Here is a 20,386-nt window from a genome sequence, read left to right as displayed (position 1 = left end):
CTTCAAAGGCTGAATACTCGTTCTCGAACCTTTCTATGACCATGGCTGTTAGACTTCCAATGCCAATTGGCGCAGTCGGAACTAGACGCGTTCGCTCGTAGCCATCTGCCTCGCAATACCGTCGAGTAGCGGCGTCCAACTATCTGTTCCAGGAGAACATCTTGACATAGAATGGTGTCTTACCTAGGTAGTATGTCTACTGGACGCGTTGCGTAAGCTCTGTTGTGGCCTAAGACGGGATGGAAAGAAGTGCTTCTTGAGAAAGGCTGTTTTCAGGGAGGATAAAGACTACTTTGAAGGTACGTATTATGTACGAACTCAACCTAACGACGCACCTTGCGTCGACTACAGATGCAGACTCTGGAGATGAAGTCTGCAAGCCTTCCAAGGTTACCTTGGAAGAAGCGTTGCGAAGCTTCGACAGAAGTAGAAGACAGTCGAAGGATGATGATAAGTAATTCGCAAAGCGAGAATGACGTCCCAAGGATGATAATAAGTGATTTACAAGGCGAGAATGACGTTCCAACACACCAGCAAACCAATCATGATGCGTGCAGTCCAGCTTACTATACAGGCAGGCCCTAAGTTAGCGCGCCTCATCAACCTCGGCATACCTCGACTCCACACCCGCCGACCTCCACGACCGAGCCCCAGCCTGAACTATTTCTCTAGACTCTCTACCCCATACAACCCCAGATTCCCTCATCAGTGTTTTTTCTTCACTTTTTACACCCAGAGTTGAACTCACCAGTTATCGCGCCGCCAGAACGCAACAAACCGTCCACCTAGACCCGACACGCCATCGCCGACGCGACCTTTTCAAACGCCGACCAAGCTCAGTCGCCCGTTGCGCAATCCACCCAAACTCAACATGTCCGAGTCTCTCACCGCCAAGCAAGTCGCCGAGCACAACACGGTCGAGAAGGGACTGTACATAATAATCGACAGCGATGTGTACAAGATGGATTCGTTTGTCGACGAGCACCCAGGCGGTGCCAAGATTCTGAAGAGAGTGGGTGGAAAGGATGCAAGCAAGCAGTTTTGGAAGGTACGTTTTTGATTGGGATCTACAGGGAGGGGCAAAGTGAGTGGTGGGAACATGTGTCACGTGCGTGTTCTCCGCAAGGCTGGCTGGCTGGCATCTGTGACGCGCCTGGGTCCCAGTACCGCTGGGCATCCAACAAGCTAAACCCTTGATTAGATCAAAGGAGGGACTGTATCAAACGTGACGAATGAGTTTACTAACAGAAATGCAGTACCACAATGAGGGCGTATTGAAGAAATACGCACCCAAACTGAAGATTGGCACAGTCAAGGAAGAGTCCAAGTTATAGATACCATATACCACTATATCAACGCAGACGACTTAATTCATTTCCATTGTATCGCGTTTACAGCATGCCCGCGCGTCATGTAGTCGTTCTTTGAACTAGTACAAGGCTCACAGATTATTGCGCAACACAAGTAGCACGTCGAATGTACCAAACCAGTGCAGAACTTTTAATCAATGCGATAAACTATAAATTAAAGGACAAACTTCTACTCTATAAACGTATCAGTTGGTATAATGCAAACTCTCTCCTCGTCGATAACAAACCAGCAAAACAACAAAACATGCCGTGGGTATCGTTATAGCAAACGCCTCTTTTCAATGCCGCGCAAAATATGTCAAAATCGTCGCTGCGTAATATGCTCTCTGTCGCTCTCTCCTATTCTCCTCTTCCTCATCTAAAAACACGTCCACCTCTTCGCAATCCCCGGCCTCGACCCTGGTCTAGGCACCGGACTCGTCCTCGGTCTCGCATCATGCTTCTCATCCACGTGCGCATCGTCCTCAAGATCCTGCAGGCGATAACGCCGCACAGAACCAGCATCTGAGTGGTCTTTCTCCGAGTAAAACTTTTCCTGCGGACCTGAAACACATCGCGGTGTTACTTTGCGGAAGAAGCCCCGAAGACCGCTGTTGGCCTTGTCGATCCTTTCATACTCGCGTTTGCGCGTACACGGCGAGGTCCAGTGCATAGTCGTGTTGTTGGTTTGTTCTTCTGCGATGGTGTCTTCGCTGCGGCGGCGCTGGTGGTGCAGGGGTGTTTCTTCGACGATGCGCAGACTGTCGGAACTGAAACGCGTGGCTGCGCTGGGGAAACCAAAGGTTGCGTCGCCGCCTTGGGATAAGGTTGGGCTAGGCAGGCCAGAATTCGAGTGGTAGGATGGATTGGTGAAGATGCTGCAGCTGCGGAAGTGTAGGGCGAGGACGTCGTCAATGTCCTGGCTGGTTGCCGTAAGAGGTGTTTGGTGGCTCTTCATTCGGTAGTGACGCGCCGGTCTTGACGGGTCTACAATGGTACAAGAAGTGCGCCTCGACGAGGGTTTTGAGCCATGGCCACGGCTTTGCGACCGGCTTTTTGAGTTTTCTGATGACGAGGTGGTTGATTGTTGACGGTGGAATGGTCTTGAGCGCTGCTCTGATACTGGTCGGCGCGGTTCCATAGTCGCAGCCTGGGTGGAAGAAAAGGATGGGGCGTTGCTTCTGTGAGGTTTGTTGCGGTGCCGTATGGTGGTAGGATTGGGTAGCGGCTCTTGACTGGGGATCTTGGGTAGATAGGAACCCGCGACACTGTCTGTTCGATTCATCGCCGATCTATCAAAGACCAGAAAAAGGACAGTGACGTAGATATGAGATGGTTGTCTCTAGGAGAATTGAATCGTTAATATGGCCTTAGTTCGTGTATAATCTCGGTAGTCGTCTAGATCGGATATCAGTATCCAAATAGGAAGGCTCTGTGCTCAAGGGGTAAAAAGCCCATACCAGCAGCCAGTGCCAACACACCGAAATCCACGAATTTGAATTTCCTCGCGAGGAGCACACAGGCCAGAGATATCAGAGAATGGGAACTGGAATCACAGGCAGGCTATGCGACGCCAGTACTTGCTAGGTCAGTCAAGTGACGAACCGCGAGACCCGCCTGGAGGACTATTGAATCGACCGCGGTCAGTAGGAGGGGAACTAGGTGCTAGTATATAAAGAAGAGGGTGCAAACGACCCAATGGTCGATCCTGGCCGTTGGTTGGCCCAGACCCTGCTAGACATGCAAGACGCACGGCATGCGCGATCTTTTGACGGAGTGTGAGCCAAGCGCGTGGGCGGCTCTACGCAAAAGGGTTGAGAGTTCACCGCCTCGCAGGATCCGATTCGATTTCCGGGGCCTGTAGTAGGCTAGGAGCGTGAAAGACTAGTGGCGCGATTAAACTGGAGAACGACTTGGTTAGCTTCCGTGCGTTCGAGACGGAGCATGACAGATGCACTAAATATGTCACAGTAAGAGTCGCGCGAAGTGCCAGAGGGGAGAGACTGCAAGAGACTGCTGTATGATGTCGTCGGCTTTCACATGTGAGAGAAGACGTGGGCTACCACCACACACGCAATCTAGCGTGCGGATCGCTGTGTTGGCTCGTGATAAGGCAACGAGGGCGCGAGGCCATGTCGAATAGACGCAAGCAGCGAGAGGCAGCCTCGTCTACCGACAAGACGATCCGGCGCCACCTTGGGCCTGCTGCACAGACGGCGGGAAGGATCGAATCAAATCAAAGAGCGCCGGGCCAGCGACATTGGGCCAAGATGGCACACTCTCGACTCGGGCAAGCGCACGCGGAAATGTCGAGCGTGAAGGGTGGGAGGATGCCGAATGAAGCGCCGCGCATGACATCGTGGGCACTGCTGAGAGGGGGTGTGTCGTCGGCAGGGCACATTACACAGAACCGCTGCGACGGGTATAGGCGCAGAACCGCAGAACCCTGCATCACCACCAGCCCGAAATATCTCCCACCAGCTTTGCCCGTCTCACTCGACACGAATCAAGTGGCTGTGGGACGGCGTCTGTTGCAATGTCCTGTGGATGCTCGGCCCGCTGCCTTACTGCTTACAGTGTATCTATCCGCTGCAAACACTTTCAGAGGTGGAACCCATGCGGACATGCGCCAAGCCCACGTCCAATGCGCTTGATCGGGCCAGGGACGCCGCCAATGACCATGTCATGCGGCACCACAACACCAACCAACTGCATCCTACCGTACTCGCACGCGGAGATGAGTCTGCATCTGCAGCCTGCATCCTGCAGCTTTTGCTTCCGCTGCGCTAGTCGTCGCTAGGGTTACCGTCTGGAAGATCGCCTCGCACGTGGTGTCTCTCTGAACCTCTCTTCACTGCCCTCCCCACAGTTCACATTGCGCACACCCCGTGAAACATTTCAAGAAATGGCGGTATGACATGGCATGTGTTCTGCTCCTGTTGACCCGTTCGCAGGTACTGTAACAAGGCCTGTGCGATGGAACGGATACCGAACTTCTCCACTACCCCGTTCCGCGCTTTATCGGAAATAACCCGTTACGACTAATCTACTGAATCTCACGATAAAACTCCTCTATCAATGTCGCCACGTCGTCGAATGCTTCAAGACAGTGCCAGTGCCCAATTCCCTTCATAACCTCCAGCTTCTTCTCACCATGCTCAATCTCATCAAACATCTTCTTACACCCTTCCAGTGGCGCACTCGTGTCCTCGTCACCGACGAGAATAAGTACAGGCACGCTGATCTTGCTGTAACGGGGCGGCTTTGCATTGAAAATGACTCGGCAGTTGGATATGTATCCGGCTGGATCTTGTGCTAGCAGCAACTCGCGGATCATCGCTTTGACGAGCGGAGAAGCCTTCTTTCCGACTGCAGCTTGGGGGACGGCGTCGGCCATGGGCTGCATACCGTTTTTTGTCACGTTTTCAATCCGTTCTTGGAAGCGGAGGGCTGAGCCTGGGTTGGGATAGACTGGGCCGATCAACACAGCTGCTACGATGCGATCGCTTCGCTCAGCCGCAAGATGTGCGCCTACAATACTATAAGCCCGTCAGCTGTCTTGGTATCGTCGCGTCGAGGCTTCCAAGGGTCTGCCCAGGGAGGTTGCTGTTGCTGACGTACCCTCCCATACTGTGCCCAACGAACACAGCCTTCTCGACTTCCAACGCGTCCAAAACCCCCATTACATCTTCTGCCAGAGTCTCAATACTCTGCTCGACAAAAGTGTAGGTCGACCGCCCCGCTCCCGTATTGTCAAAGGCGATGCAGCGGAATCCGCTTGCGACCAGGCTCTGAGTTACTGCAAAGTAGTAATTCTGCGAAGAGCCCAGCCCGTGCATGAAGATGAACGTCTCGCGTATATTTCCATCTTGCGGTTTCAGATCTGAGTAGTGGAGGCGCTTGTATCCGATTTCAAGGAACGGCATGATGGGTGGAACGTAGTTGTGTTTGTGAGTTGGTTTCACCCAAGGTTGAGATGCACGATGGAATTGGTTCCGATCGGAAGCGGAGATCTGCTGGGATATAGGCGTGAGTACCTCGCGTTGTCCTTACACGCTTTGCCAACGCATCGCACTCGAGGGCCATGATCCATACTGGCATCGCTCTTCAGTGCATAGATAGGCGTCATCGCGTGGTATTCTTCTGGTTCACAATGACTCTTCGAACGCACCTTGATTTTGCTTTGTCCAAGACCAACTCACTAAGCGCACGCCTGGCGGCATCTCCGCACTCCGGAATCCACAATGGTCTTGTAAAGGCATACGCGGTAACCCAACTTAGCAGGCTCAAATTGAACCTGTGTCCGAGAGGTACTTGAGGTACTTGAGGTACTTTGTATTAACAGTCTGGGAGTACAGACAATGATGTATGCTTCAATCCTCAGTACATGCGACAGCTCTTCAAAACTGGACCTGTACACAACCACAACAAGCATGAAATGTAGGTACCGATGTTGCAGTATTTTCGAAGTCCACACAAAACAACAGATACCGCCTGAGCCAGACCATCCCATCCCCACCTCAACACCCGTCCCTGTCCACCCTCGTGACAGTCAGCCGGTACAACTCCTTCAACGCATCCATACACTCCTCCCTCAGTCTCGCCAGCTCCTCATCCGTATGCACCAACGTCCATAGTAACTGCGCCAACCCTTCCCTCGTAGTCACCTCCTTTAATGCTTCCAACCCCTCATCCTCCTTCTCCCTGTCATCCCCCTCCGGCACCCCCAGCATGCGACTCGCATCGCTCTTCGCCCTCGACCTCCTCCGCCGCCTGTTACGGAAGAAGAAGACACTGCGCGTCATACCAGCTTCGTGTTTCTCCTCGCTACTCGCATCCCACAGCGCGACGCGACTGAAAAAGTGCTTGATAGCCGTCTCCTCAAACTTTTCTCGTCGTCCTAGAATCACACTCGCAAACTCTGGGTCCGGCGTGCAATAGGTTTTGGGATCCCATCTCCTTTGCAAGTACCGAAATGCGCGGACTTCGGCGTCGGGAAACGACATGTCGGCAAAGTCTATTGTAAAAGGGTCCGAGGACATGGATGAGGATGACGAAGTCGGGCGATCGTTGCTGGTGGTGCTCGTGGGTGTTTGTGCGGTATTACCATGTTTGAGTTCAAGGGCATGGTGGGTGTCTATGACGCGTTGGAGTGTGACTTTGCGATTCTGGGGCACGGCATCTGTGCCTTGGAAGATGTGGGGTGATGTGTCGGGTGCAGTAGAGTGCGAAGAGGAGCGTCTGGAGAGGTAGCTTCCGCTGCGGTGGCGGCCGAAGTGGTGGTGCCGCTTGTGTTCTAGAGATTGTCGTTGGGACACGTTGTCCATTGTGTAGCTCAGCGTGGTCTGTTGTGTTCAAGGTAGTGGTGAGTTCGTATCAAAAATTGTGCAGGTAAGAAAGATCAATATCATATGTAAATAGGCCTAGGTCAGTGTGAATAGTGTATCGTGGAAGAAAAAGTGAACCATGGAAGGGAATCACAGGAGAAGATCCAGGTGGGAAAGGAACCAGAAACTCAACCCTCTGCCAACAACCAAAGGCCGGCTAACCCAGCAGTCCAATTGAGGCACATGCCGGTAGCCGAAGGGGGCAGAGCGAGGGGGTGACGCAAGCCCATTCTGACATGCAGATCCAGCTGGTGAGATTAAACCATCATCATCGTCCCGCTGTACAATGTCAACGTTCGTGTTACGGAACTTTGACTCCAAGATCGACTGATTGGCGACTGTGCCACGGCGAGCCACTGCTCTGTTGAGCCACTGTGGCTCGTGGACAGAAGCCCAGGGGTTGCGGTATTTTGCTGCGTCGGCGGTAATAAAAGGTGGGGCTGGCGACACGCTCGCGGCGTGGAGAGGATCGAGTCTGACGCCCGGTCCACGTTTTGGCCGACCTTCCGGCGAGTGCAAAGGCGCCGTGAGGTAGGTGATGCGGACGGGCTTACGCGTCAGGGATGTCGGGCCTCTTGACTGTGAGTTATACAGGATGCGCAGACTGACATGCTGGCGTGTGATTTTCTTTGTGTAGTAGGTGTCTGCATAGTCAGAGTCGGCCGAATCGACGGACGACTCGAGATATCAATGATTACAGTGAAGATGGATGCTCTAGAATTGCATCTTCGATAGAGAAGAGGCGCTATCAGCGGGGATACTGCGACGAAGTAGAAATGCCATTTTGTCCTCCCTGGTACCTTTGTGAGTACAAAACGAACGCCGTGCAATGCACCGATGACAAAGCGAGCGGACGAAAGCCGTCCGTAAATGAACAACAACGTCTCCTCCCTCAACCCCTCAACTCCCCAAATCAGTGAGCCTCTACTCCGAAGGTGGCACAGGTTCTGTCCTACCGTTGGGTAGTATATGCTGCGTAGTGCTCATCCTCACACTGCTTGGTCGTTCAATTTTCTTCGCATCCCTCTCTGCTGTCGCAACTCCATTCTTCACCTTTTCTGCAACACTTGAACTTCCATTGCGGTCCTCCTGTTTCTCCAAATCTCCGTTCCCACTCGTGACATCAGGCAGCGCTGCCGCCTCATTCAACGCTTCTTTGACCAGCTTCTTTGCTTCAATCGCCAAGTTAGGGATCTCTTCCACCTCGTTATTTTTGTTCAGGTAGGAATCCAACAGTGCTTTGAGTGTCTGCGCGCGCACGGGCTTGGCTAGGTAGTTGTTCATTCCTGCGCAACAGTTAGCATGTTTCTTTACAAATGGCGAAATTGCGTTGGAACATACCGGAGTCGAGACATTTCTCACGATCGCCTTGAATAGCTGAAGCGGTCATGGCAATGATGAGTACGTTCCGGATCTCAGGATTGGGATGCTTGCGGATGAGTTTTGTGGCTGCACTTGTGTCAGTTATCTGGATGCTAATAGGCATGAAAGGTTAGCCTTACCCTCGTAACCGTCACAATGCGGCATCTGCACGTCCATGAGCACCAAGTGGAAAGGCCGGCCATTTTCTGAAGCGCGTTCCAGAGCGTCAATCGTCTTAAAGCCGTCGAGATAGGCGTCGCACTTGAAGCCGAGCTTTTGCACGAAACTGATTGCAATGCGCTGGTTGATCAGGTTGTCTTCCGCAATGCATACCCGAAGGTCTCGCCTGGGTATGGTTGAGAGATCGATGCAGGTACCCGATGACTGCTCATGACCGTTGTTCCCCTGGCTTGAGAACCTCGCCATAGGATCCGGCTCTCGCGTTCTTTGCTGCTGGTTGCCTGCTTGCGTCTTCGGTACTTTCTTGAACCGCAGCGAAAAGGTGACTGTTGTACCCTGGCCTGGTTGACTGTCAAGGCGCACGGTACCATGCATGACATTCTCAATAAGAGCTTTGCAGATGCTGAGACCCAGGCCGGTACCACCGTAGCTCCTTGCAGAGCTCGACTCGATCTGCGAGAAGGGAAGGAAGAGCTTCTGCTTCTGCTCGTCTGGGATACCAATGCCGGTGTCTATGACGCTGCATGTTACGTCTGCCCATTCGTCGGTTTCTTGATCTACAACAGCGCGGACAGTGACCGATCCTCGTGGCGTGAACTTGTAGCTGTTAGACAGCAGATTCATAAGAATTTGGTGCAATCGGACAGGATCGCCCATGACCAGCATCTCGGGATCCAAATGCAACTGCTCAATGGTCTTGAGACCCCGCTCGGCGTTCGTGTACGCGAGAGCGCGTACGACCTCGGCAATCGTCTCAGACAGTGATATTGGCATCTCCAAGACGTTCATCTTGCCAGCCTCGAGCTTAGAATAGTCCAGTAGGTCGTTGATAATAGAAAGCAGTGTATCGGCGCAAACACGAATCGAATCGGCGTATCCAGATTGTTCAGAGTTGAGTGGTGAAGCCTTCAACAGCTCAGACATACCAATCACACCGTTCAAGGGAGTGCGCAACTCGTGGGATACGTTGGCCAGGAAAAGACTCTTTGCCTTGGCAGCCTCTTCTTTTAACTTCATATTGCGTATAGCGATGGCTTCAGCTTCTTTCGCCTTGATCTCTGCCGCTCGCGCCTGCGACAGAGCACGTTTCTGCATTTCGAGCATTGCTTCGTTGCTGGCAGAGACTCTTTCCACTTCTTTGAAGAGCAAGGCATTGGCCAGCGAGATGGAAATCTGGTTTACGAGTAATCGAAGAACTTGGGTGTTGCGCTCAGTGAATGAATTTGGCGGGCCTTCGACGTAGATTGAACCGAGCAAATGGTCACTGTGGAGAATTGGGATACATATGACTGCTTTGCCCTCCGGATTCCGTTGTAAATAGGCGTCTGAAACATTGGAAAACCGATCATCTTCATACAAGTTCTGGACAAAGACCGTCTCCCGGAAGCGAAGTGTGTACAGTGTCACCTGTCGAGCGACAACATCATCCACAGTATCCAGAGGTTGACTTGCAGGGAATGATGTGACGCCGGGAGAGAACCCGCTATCGTTGTCAGGCTCGTTCGTCGCAACACATGCAATCGACCACTCGATTTGCGGGTCTTCAACCACCAGGCCGCACAAGGTACCGCCCGTTGATTCGAGGAGAATCGAACTCATCTTTGCCATTAGTTTATCGACGACAAGTTCGCTGGATAGCACTTGACTCGACTCTAGGATTGACGACAGGTCTAGCATATCGAGGCCCACGGCCGAAAGGCCGTTGTGTAGAGCTGGGCCAGACTCCTGGCGCCGCGTTTCCGGTACAACCCAGTTCTGTGTTCGATCGACTGCGGTTTCCGCCCCCAGGAAATGCTCGTGGTCGTTCTGCTCAAGTCTAAAAGCGGTATTACCCGTGTCTACAATCGAGGTCTGTATAGCCTGGTCTACTGTTGTAAATGATTGGCCGCTGTGAACTAGCCATTCATAGCGGCTAGCAAAGTGATTTGCTTTTCCATACGCCGACATCCTTCGATATGTCGAAAGGCAGTCTTTGAGCGAATGCCGAGCCGCCCTGTAGGCCTTCTTCTCTACTAACCATCCAGTGTATAGCTCGAGGGCGAAAGCTTCATCCAGAACGAAATCGTAACGTTCGCTATGCTCCATGGCTGCTTCGTAGTTTTGCAGCGCCATTGGAGGATCGCCGTTGATGTCTGCAAGAACGGCGGTAAGAAGATGTATCCAACCCCGGTAGTTGACATCAGTTACAACGCAACATACTTCCAGGAGCTTCAGGGTACCTTGAACGTGTTGAATCATCTCGCCTTTCCGACTATGCTTCGGCTCATCTCGAAGAAGAGCCACGTACGCTAGCGATAGGTAATACCTAACCGAATAGTTCAGCCTTTCAGACCAAAGACTGCTCAGCATTGGGAGCAACATCTCCCCAAGGGCCACTGCTTCCTGATTGTGACCATAGAGTACCAGCAAAGGAAGCTTGGTAGCAAGATATATAGACTTTGAACGCTTCGGATTGCTGGCCGTTTTTTCGAAGAGGTCGATGTACTCGGCCTCATTGTGATCGTGGTCTGAGAAGAGCAGCGAAGCGTTTCCTGTGTTAGTCTTCCCCTGGAGCGCTCTCGCGTATTGCCGAGCAGCCATGAGGAAAACGCCTCCTCGCAGGTCTTTTTGCCAGTTCCGCATGTCGAGTGGAGTTTCCTCAATCCAGGCCTCTAGTTCTGCGACGTCATATGATGCCATCACCCTGAAATGAGCTTGTACTCCAAGGTTCAGAAGCGTAAGTATCCTATCACCGGCGGTGAGAGACGCTTGCAGTGCTCCTTCCAAGCTTGGTAGCAGATCACCCACAGGCGCTTCCAGATGACCGAGAAACAATGGTTGTAAAGTTTGACCTCTGCCCAGGGTGTAATAATCCTCGGGAAACATCTGGAAGATCCGCTTCGCAATGGCACCCATGTCCACAGCGAAATTCATCATGTTGAAGCGACCGCCTGCTACAGTCCCCAAGTGCACATATGCGAGAGCTACCTGTGACATGGTACCATTCTCGAGATGTATTGAAACGAGCTTCAGCGTCGATTGATAAAACAAAAGGCTGTTTGACCAGAATGCTGCACTGAGGAGCTCGATGAACACGGGCCCAATCGTCATCAAGACCCGGTCATCTGGCGATGCCCGACGCTTGAGCAGTTCGTCTTTGTCCATATTCTGGAGCTTGCCATATATCTGCTGGAATTGGGCATCGCACGCCTCCCATGTTGTTGGAGGTATGGGGTATCCTAGTAACGAAAGGCAATCTTTGAGCGCCTGGAATGCACCAAAGCTATCGCCACGAACGGCAAACACTCTGGACTGCAGAATAAACGAACTAGCCATATCGCACGGATCCCGCGCGTGCTGGAAAGTCGTCCTAATCAAGCTAAGCGCTTCATCGTACATGCCTTGATGCCAATAGCACTCTGCTGATCTTACAAAGAGCTGCAAAGTCTCTTGATACGAAACATCCGGCCTATTGTCGTCCCATGGGTCATCTTGCAACAGCATTAGGCTGTGAGCAAAGTAGTAGATGCCAGTTGATCTTGCGCCAGACTCGCATGCAGTTTCTCCTGCTTGGTATAGCATATCCCGGAATGGGGCCCGGTATGCTTCTTTGGCTTTGATGAGTTCTGCAGCCAGACAAATGTGACGGCTCTGCATGTATAATGCCTTGGATCCGATAGTTGACTCGTCGTTGTACTCCTCGCCAGCAGTTATCATCTTGGCGATTGTGAAGTGCATCAGTTGCGTGTCCCATTCGCTGTCGAGAGAATTTACAGCTGCTGTGAGGTATCGATCGTGGCTGAATCTGAATCGAGCGTCCTGGTCAGCAGGCATGAGTACGTAGGCTTTGAGCGCTGCATCGAGGGCTGTGACGGCAGACTCATCTTCGTCGAAAAGAGGCAGTTTCCCAGAATCAGCGGGCTTAGTCGCTGGGTTGAGCAGCTTCTGCAAGAGCTCAAACGAGAATGTGCCGCCGAGAAGAGAAGCCCATGCCAGGAGCTTCCTGCTTGCTGATGGCAGCTCCGTCAATCGCCTTGCTATGAAATCAGCCGTCACGGATGAGCCGTACTCTGGGCTCTCGAACACTGCGAAGACCTTGTCGAGGTCGAAAACCCAATTGTTCTCCCGCCACTCGTAGTACACGCATCGTTTGCGATGGCAAGTGTCCAGTATCTCGCGTATGTAGAACAGGTTGCCTCGAGACTTTTCCTGGACTACTGCTACCAAAGGGAGGATGTACTGATGATCTCGATGGAGCGTTTCGGCTACGTAATCCGCAGTCTGTGCCTCTGTAAAGGGTAGAAGCTGTACCTTGGTGGCGTGGCGTAGTAATGGGACGAGTTCTCGGGGCAGGGTCTCTTCGTCGGTACACGTAAGCATAAGAATAAGTGGAATCTTGGCCTGCACGATGTGGTGGATCAGCTCAGCACTCTCGGAATCAGCATACTGAACATCCTCTAAGCACCACGTGCAGAGCTTGTGCATGGCAAGGAGTCGTAGAACGTCTATAAAGACATTTATGAATCTCGACGACTTTGAAGCACCTCCACTTCGCAGCCAGGCTTCAGCGGTATGTCCAGCAGACCCACAGTGAACGGCTGGAGACGATGCCCGTCGATCCACGTCTTTGGTTGAATCCAGGTCTTTTTGATGTGCAGTTTTTGCTGTGCCATTTGTGTTCAAGAGCCATTCAGGAAGATCCAGGTAAGTTTGCAAAACGGTCCAAACTCCGCTGTTCCTTAGGTAATGGCGCAGTCTCTGATGGAACTCTGTCGTTACATCGGCCTCGCTGAATATCTGCCGGAAGAAGGAAGACATCAACCTTAGGATGGGATCAAAGGGTGCTTTCTTGGCAGGGTCAAATTTGGCCAGGGCGAAATAGCCGGTGCTCCTCGCTGTGCTCTGTACACTTTGCACGAGACGAGACTTGCCCAATCCTGTGGTACCAGCTATCACTATTACCTATCCCGTGAGGTTAGTGGACATTTTCCGTGACTTGGGTTGTGATGTGATAACGTACCTCACACCGAGCTTTGCGTCTTAGTTTGCGCGTGCTGGCTAGGGTTCGTAAGCCATCGTTGGACTGGTAGGAGCGAGAGTGGAGTGCGGAACTTTCAATGCTATTGCTAGATCGTCCCCGGTTCGTAGATTGCAGTTGAGGTCGGCCGTCAGTACTGCCTTCGGCCGTAGAGTTTTCTGACTGTGCTACACTGTCCTGTGAGTCGTGATGTATTGACCGAGCGTCTCCCATGAAGACGGGGGTATCTGCGCAAACGCTGTTGAGCCTGCTGTCAGAGCCTCTCGAGCTGGTGCTCTCTGAAATAACATCGTCAAAGCTCAAGTCTCGTCGTTGATCTGAAAAGGAAGAGCCTGAACTCAAGTTGTGCAGAGTCTTGAGGCTGCTTCGACGGTGTCTTGATACCCGTTCCAGGACGTCTACTATGGTCTTTTTTTCTTTCTCACGGCCAATGAGCTTGAGGGGTAGATTGAAGAAGCAACTGATGTCCTTGGAGCCTACACGGAAGGCTTTCAGTCCTTCGACATCGCCTTCACATAGCAACTCGCGGATGCGGGCAAGGTCATATTTGAGACCGGACGTGGAGTGGTATCTGTCCTCGATGTTACGCTGTGTCATGCGCTGGATAACTTCGGAGAGTGCCTCTGGGACGTCTAGGCGCTTGGAGGAGATTGGCGGGATGCGCTTGCTGATGACATTCTGCATGACATCGAGAGCTGTGGCGCCTTCAAAGGGCGCCTGGCCGCCTAGCATGGTGTAGAAGAGGATACCAAGGCTGTAGATATCGGTTCGCGTGTCGGGCTCAGCAGGCATGCGGCCGGTTTGCTCGGGGGATATAAAGGCCAACTTCAACTCGATGCCAGTCTCTTTTGATAGGGTACTCCATCCTGCGCTGGTCAGTCCATTTTCAAAGGACCTGGCGCCAGACCCGAAATTGATCATCTTGACAACGCCATTCTCGGCGAAGTGGAAGGCATCGCCACGTATCTCGCCGTGGACGATTTCGTGGCCATGGTGCAAGATTTCTATGCACTCGACTGAACCGACTGCGAAATCGAGAAAGGTAAGGAGGGGCACGCCACGGTTGGGCACGGGGGGATTTGATTCATGGCTCTGCCCATTGCCGGTGACCTTCCAAAAGTTGGGGCCAAAGTTGACCAGGTCGTGGAGGTAGTTGGGCCCCGGCGCTTCGAAGATGCTGGCGACGAGCGGCTCCTCGCCCGGCTTGGTGGAGAGCCTGACGAACTCTACGGGGCGGACAAAGTGCCTGCCCTCTGGATCTGATTCCTTGACGACGAGTTTGGCGAGTTGGAACTCGCGCTCCAGGCGCAGAGTCTGTGCCGAGACACGGCACACGACGGGCCGGCCCTCTCTGGCGACGCCCTTGACGGTCGTGTTTGTGCGGTATGTCTGGACGCTCGCATCGGAGCCCGAGCTGCGGTGGGTGCGCGTAACAGTCGGCCAGCTTCGGGTGGCCGAGTCGGGTGAATGCGACAGGGTGGGGGAGGTGACGGCGCTCCTTCCCCTCGATTGCGGCCGCTCCTGCCTGGGCGGCGTCTTTTCGTAGCCAAAGAAGTGGTAGTTGTCGTACGACTGTTGGCGTTAGCCGCTGCCGTCTGCAGTCGGGGCAGACCACGAGGCATGTCTTACAGAATGGAAGGGCTCGATCTCCGGGTCCCAGCCATAGTTCTGGAGCTCCTGCAGGCGCGCAAAGATGTGCGAGAAGCGCTGCGTCCGCCCGCTGGCCTGGCCGGTAGTCATGCTGTCCTCGCGGTGTTGGCGCCGGCTAAGCATCTAAGACATGCTCTGGGTGCGCGAGTGTCTGTCGGGTATCAATGTGCAGGGGCCGAGTCGCAGGTCATTCCATCTGTCTGTTACAGTGCGCGACGGCCATGGCAGTAGGAGCGCGGTCGTGGAGAGGGTCGGGTCGGCGGGCAGAGGCGTGGTGGGTATAGGGCAGATTCGCGGGCAACGGATGCCAGTCTTCTAGAAGCAGTCGACGCGCATGAGGAGTGCTTACTGATGGCTTCTCAGCCACAGCGGATTGCCGTCGCTGGATGCGCTCAGACTTCGCGCTTGTTCCTAGACGTCATCATCGACATGGGCACTACTCGGGTGGGCAGCGTCTGCACTCGCTACGCCTCACACAAAAGCAACCGCCGCCCGCGCCAGCCAAACCGTGTTTCAAAACCAGGCTCAAACACGCACCCGTAGCTACTATCACGAGCGCCCTGCTGTGGCTGACCTGCGGAGTCGCCCCCGCCCACACTGCGTCAACTTGATCCGGCGTAGCGGTAGATCGGCCTGGCGCGTCTGCCGTTGGTAGCGACATCATCGTGGGTAGAGGCCGTAGTACAGTATTGCCATGTGCATGTGCATACCTAGCCGGTATCATCACTATACTTCGCCCCTGGTGCTCGCACAAGACGCCTTGTCCTAACGTCCATCGCGACTGGCTCCCGCCCCTTTCCCACGCCCTGCTTGCTTGTCTGTCTGCCTGTCTGCCTGCCTGCGACTCCTGCACTGAAGCTGCCCCACTACAGACGGACCGGGAATCCCTCGACATTTGACACGGCATCCCTCGACTTTCGACACATGTGTCCGAGCAAGAGATAGCCCGTCGCCCTCCAAGACACGTCTCCTCGTCCGCCTCTTCAATGTCACACAATGGACTCTCCCGATCACGAGCATGCCTATTCGGGCGACCTGGGCGAGCCACAGAGGCCGCGCCAGCTGCCTTCGGACCTGCCCACTTCTCTCAATGACCGCCGACCTGTGCCCATTATGAACGAGGAAACCGAAATCTACGATGCCTGGCAGGGTGAGTCAACGCACCGGGTAGCGAAGGAGCGACGCGCCACGGCGACTGACTTGACACAGGCCAGTCGCAGTTCCTCACCACACCCATGCCCGCCCGCCCGCTCGAGTTCAACCTCTCGCTCGACGACCCGACTTTTGGCGACGAAGACATGCAGCAGCTCGAGGACAGCGACAGCCGCCTCGTGCAGATGCTGGCACACCAAGCTCGCCTGAAGAACGAGAATGCAGGCGACGAAGCAAAGGTCGTTGCCGACGAGAAGCTCTCACACGAGGAGAAGAGAGAAGCACTGCAAGGCCTGTTTACACTCGCAGCGTCCAACGGTGAACTCGAACGGGTAAAGCGGCTGCTGGACGGCAAGGCCCGCGAATACATCGACATCAACGGCCTCGACGCAGAGGGCACGCCGCCATTGGTCTACGCAAGTTGCTTTGGACATGAACAGGTGGCGGCTACGCTGCTCGAGCAGGGCGCGAGTGTTGATTTACAGGATAGAAACCGCTGGACGCCGCTCATGTGGGCCATGACGAACCGACACAAGGACATTGTCAAGCTCCTGCTCGACCACGGCGCATCGACAGACGTCAAGTCTTCTGGAGGACGCACCGCATTCGACTTTGTCGAGCCCAACACCGAGCTTTCTGACTATCTGCACGAGAGCGGGTACGCCATTGGCAATGTAGGCGTTGGTGACGACTTTTACAGCTCGGGATTCTCCCAGGACCGCTTTGAACAGGAAATGCAGGAGAACGATATGAAACGGCGGATGATGATGGAAAGCGCTTTCAATCTCGAGGTTGATATCGGTAATCTGGGTCTGGACGAACAGCCCGAAGTACGAATCTTAGTCACCCTCCTGAATATTCGCTAATGGCTGCAGTCACCCGAAGAACCGGAAGAGGAAGCTCAAGAGTTCATCTGGGATAGATGTCTCAACGACCAAATGTTCGTGTTCCAGGAAAACGAGCTCGAACGCATACTGGACATTATCATTACAAACATGACGCCGCAGCGCTCTCCGTCGCAAAAACCAGTGCCCGCAAACATACTCTTCCTAAGTGCCCGCTATGCACATTACCATGCAAACCCGGAACTTTTGGAGACTTTACTTGTATCTGCCATGAACAAGATCAATGACGTCGTAGAGAAGCATCAATGGGACATGACTGTGCTGGCCTTCTGGATGTCCAATGCGACACTCCTTTTGCATTACCTCAAGAAAGACGGTGGACTCATGGGTGCGACTACCGAGTTCCAACTGCAGATGGCAGAGCTCATCAATGAAATTTTCATCTTGATTATCCGTGACGCTGAGCGCAGGATGGATAAGAATTTAGATCAAGCCATGCTCGACCACGAGCCGATGCCCGGGTTCGAAGATGTACAGTTCCAACACGAATGGAAGATATTCCGTTCCAAGCCAAAAGCGAAGCCGGTAGAACCTCTCGAGAAACGTTTCCGGCCACCATCTCCCAAGCGCAGAGCACAGCCATCACCACGGAACATTACCTCGCTACTCTCATCAACTCTATTTGTTCTCGATCTGTACGATGTACACTCCGTAATCGCTGCGCAGGTGCTATCGCAGCTCATCTACTGGCTCTCTGCCGAAGTCTTCAACCGCATAATGTCCAATCGAAAGTATCTCGCGCGAACGAAAGCAATGCAAATACGCATGAACGTCTCGACGCTTGAAGACTGGGCGCGTTCCAACAATCGGCAACCAGAGCACTACGAGAACGGCTCCATGACCTCTACCGGAGAGAACACCGCGGACGCCGCCAAACGTCATCTCGAGCCCCTGGTGCAACTTCTCCAATGGCTACAGTGCTTTTCCTCCCTTGGAGAAGACCTGGAGTCGCTTGTGGGGACATTACAACAATTGACACGCCTGTCACCTCAACAACTACTACACACCGCAAAATACTACCGACCCGAGGTGGGCGAAAAGACCCTCCCAAAGAGCGCTTCCAAGTACATTGTACATTTGCAAAAAGCAGCTGCAGATCGCAAGGCCGCACGCGCAAAATCGCCCAATCCGCCGTCACAGTCCGAGCCCCCGTCCACACCAGTCAGAGGTACCTCCGAGAAGCCTCCCGAGCCATCGCCTGCGCCTTCACGAATGTCCGAAGAAGACGAAAAAGATGAAGCACCGGATGAGCTTCTCCTGGACCCGTCATACATGCTGCCGTTTTCGCTCCCAACATCAACAGACATGCTCATCACTTACGGTGCCGGGTTTGGAGGTGTCAACAAAGAGCGTGAGCGGAAATACATTCCCACTGTTCCGCCCGAGTTTATGGCCAAGCTGGATTTGAATGGGGGCAACAACAAAAACGGTGGATCTTACTACTCAGAGTCGAATTGGAACGATCCAAGCTATGGGTGAAGATGAAGATTGGTAGAATTGAGAACCTTGCTAATTCAGACTTTGGACAGTCGCTTTCACACTGCCTGGCTGAGACGAAGATCAAATTCTTTCAAATTCCGCTCTACGAGGCCTTGTTCCTGACTACTGAGTCCGTCGTCACGTTGCCACTCGTGGATTGGATACATTCCCGGCATATGATTTGACAGATGGACCAAGCAAAAGCTCTGCATCGAGTACGCTACGGCATACGGTCGATCTGATGATATAAATACTAGCTTGTCTGGGACTGTAGAGATTTTGCGCATTCAGCCAGGGTGGTCGAGGCTTGCGATAGCGCAGGAGCTGGATGTTACCATAGTATCAGGGTATGCATAGATCTGTTCACCATTACTACAACCTATCGAGTCACTTATCAGTATATCGCACTGCGCTATTGTGCGGCCCGCCGGGCTAATAACGAATTTATTGTAGCATCGGTGTAATTTGCAGCGAGAGAGCCTATACATTCCACAGGCAATGGATTGGCATGACTGTCATTTATATCGAGTAAGGCAGGTATCTGGGTTATCAAGACTACTCCGCGATCGGCCCCTTCAATATCCGCTCGGCGGGTTCCGATAGCAGCAGTTTGTTGGTAGGGCATGCAGGGTACCTGGATACCCCGCCAGTGATGCCCCGCCATAATTTGATAGTACCTCAGCCAGACCCCAAAACATTGTCTTTACATTTTATTTTCTTGCATAACATCACCTAGCTTCTATCAATTACAGCATATCCCCTAAATCATGGAGATTCGCACCGTCCTACCGGAAGACGTTAAGAACGTAGCCACAAACAACGCGCGGTCAATTCCAGCTGACGAGATCGACGCGACCTTCAAGTCACAATACACCGGTACGGACCTGAATCTTCTCGCACTTGTCCATACAAAAGCTAACACACGCAAAAGATCTCATATCCGCGCCTCTCGGTTCAAAAGTCCTATCCTTCAGCGACGAATGGTTCGCCGCAGCTGAGAACCTCATCACCCCGACACCACCGATTCGCAAACCCGGTGTCTTTGTCCACTCGGGAGCATGGTACGATGGCTGGGAGACGCGGCGCCACAATACCGAACCCTTTGACTGGGTCGTCCTGAGACTAGGTACCGCTAGTGGAAAAGTAGCCGGTGTAGAAATCGACACTTTTGCATTCAACGGGAACCACGCACCGGAGATTGCTGTCGAGGGTGCATTCATCACAGACGAAAAGGAGGAAGAGGAAGTAAAGAAGGCCAGCTACACAGGCTGGGAAACCATACTATCGAAGCAAGAGTGCGGCCCTAGCCAACGGCATGGCTGGAAACTGGACAGCATCACGGAAAAGGCGTACACGCATGTTAGGCTACTCATGTTCCCCGACGGCGGCATCGCACGTTTCAGGCTGTATGGTGTCGCCGTGCCAGTCTTCCCTCAGTCCGCCGACGCAATCTTTGAACTCTCGGCTACGGTCATGGGCGGCGTCGCAACGTCGTGTTCCGACCAGCACTTTGGCACAAAGGACAACTTGCTCCTGCCCGGTCGCGGCAAGGACATGGGCGACGGGTGGGAAACGAAGCGTTCGCGCGGCGAGCACGTGGACTGGACGATTGTCCGCTTGGGTGCCAAAGGCGAAATCGATCATATTGTCATTGATACGGCGCACTTTAGAGGCAACTTCCCACAGAAAGTGCAGGTCTTTGCTGGAAGCTTTGACAAGGATCCTGCGAGTGATGACAAGGGCTGGGTGGAGGTGCTGGAGCCGCAGAGGTCGGGGCCGGATGTGGAGAAGGAGTACAAGGATGAGCTGAAGGAGGTCAAGGGGAGGGGCTACACGCATGCGAAATTGGTGATTATTCCGGATGGTGGTGTGAAGCGGTTTAGGGTGTTTGGAAAGAGGGTTTGA

The 20,386-nt window shown here is 53.4% G+C and overlaps 5 protein-coding genes across 5 annotated transcripts; 3 read left to right on the top strand and 2 right to left on the bottom strand.

Annotated features, from left to right (window-relative positions):
- The first annotated feature begins 637 nt into the window (after nucleotides 1-637).
- Nucleotides 638-1,406, top strand: ACET3X_007799 (uncharacterized protein). Its single transcript, XM_069453984.1, has 2 exons — nucleotides 638-1,048; nucleotides 1,257-1,406. Exons 1-2 carry the CDS (start codon nucleotides 872-874, stop codon nucleotides 1,332-1,334), a joined length of 255 nt encoding a protein of 84 aa, XP_069304962.1. The 5' UTR covers nucleotides 638-871; the 3' UTR covers nucleotides 1,335-1,406.
- Nucleotides 1,407-4,395: 2,989 nt separating this feature from the next.
- Nucleotides 4,396-5,275, bottom strand: ACET3X_007798 (uncharacterized protein; the record flags this gene model as incomplete). Its single annotated transcript, XM_069453983.1, has 2 exons — nucleotides 4,396-4,888; nucleotides 4,971-5,275. The coding sequence occupies 2 exons, from the start codon at nucleotides 5,273-5,275 to the stop codon at nucleotides 4,396-4,398; spliced, it is 798 nt and encodes a 265-aa protein (XP_069304961.1).
- Nucleotides 5,276-7,660: 2,385 nt separating this feature from the next.
- Nucleotides 7,661-15,035, bottom strand: ACET3X_007797 (uncharacterized protein; the record flags this gene model as incomplete). The annotated part of the gene is made up of 5 exons (XM_069453982.1): nucleotides 7,661-8,022; nucleotides 8,078-8,185; nucleotides 8,239-13,219; nucleotides 13,278-14,867; nucleotides 14,925-15,035. The coding sequence occupies 5 exons, from the start codon at nucleotides 15,033-15,035 to the stop codon at nucleotides 7,661-7,663; spliced, it is 7,152 nt and encodes a 2,383-aa protein (XP_069304960.1).
- Nucleotides 15,036-15,941: 906 nt separating this feature from the next.
- ACET3X_007796 (uncharacterized protein) lies at nucleotides 15,942-18,481 on the top strand (the record flags this gene model as incomplete). The annotated part of the gene is made up of 3 exons (XM_069453981.1): nucleotides 15,942-16,095; nucleotides 16,155-16,927; nucleotides 16,973-18,481. The coding sequence occupies 3 exons, from the start codon at nucleotides 15,942-15,944 to the stop codon at nucleotides 18,479-18,481; spliced, it is 2,436 nt and encodes an 811-aa protein (XP_069304959.1).
- Nucleotides 18,482-19,248: 767 nt separating this feature from the next.
- On the top strand, nucleotides 19,249-20,386 carry ACET3X_007795 (uncharacterized protein; the record flags this gene model as incomplete). Its single annotated transcript, XM_069453980.1, has 2 exons — nucleotides 19,249-19,357; nucleotides 19,413-20,386. 2 exons carry the CDS (start codon nucleotides 19,249-19,251, stop codon nucleotides 20,384-20,386), a joined length of 1,083 nt encoding a protein of 360 aa, XP_069304958.1.

Source organism: Alternaria dauci, chromosome 7 (assembly GCF_042100115.1).
Source record: "Alternaria dauci strain A2016 chromosome 7, whole genome shotgun sequence".
Taxonomy (NCBI): Eukaryota; Fungi; Ascomycota; class Dothideomycetes; order Pleosporales; family Pleosporaceae; genus Alternaria; species Alternaria dauci.
Note: the sequence above shows the minus strand (reverse complement) of the source record. Positions and strands in the feature narration are given on the sequence as shown.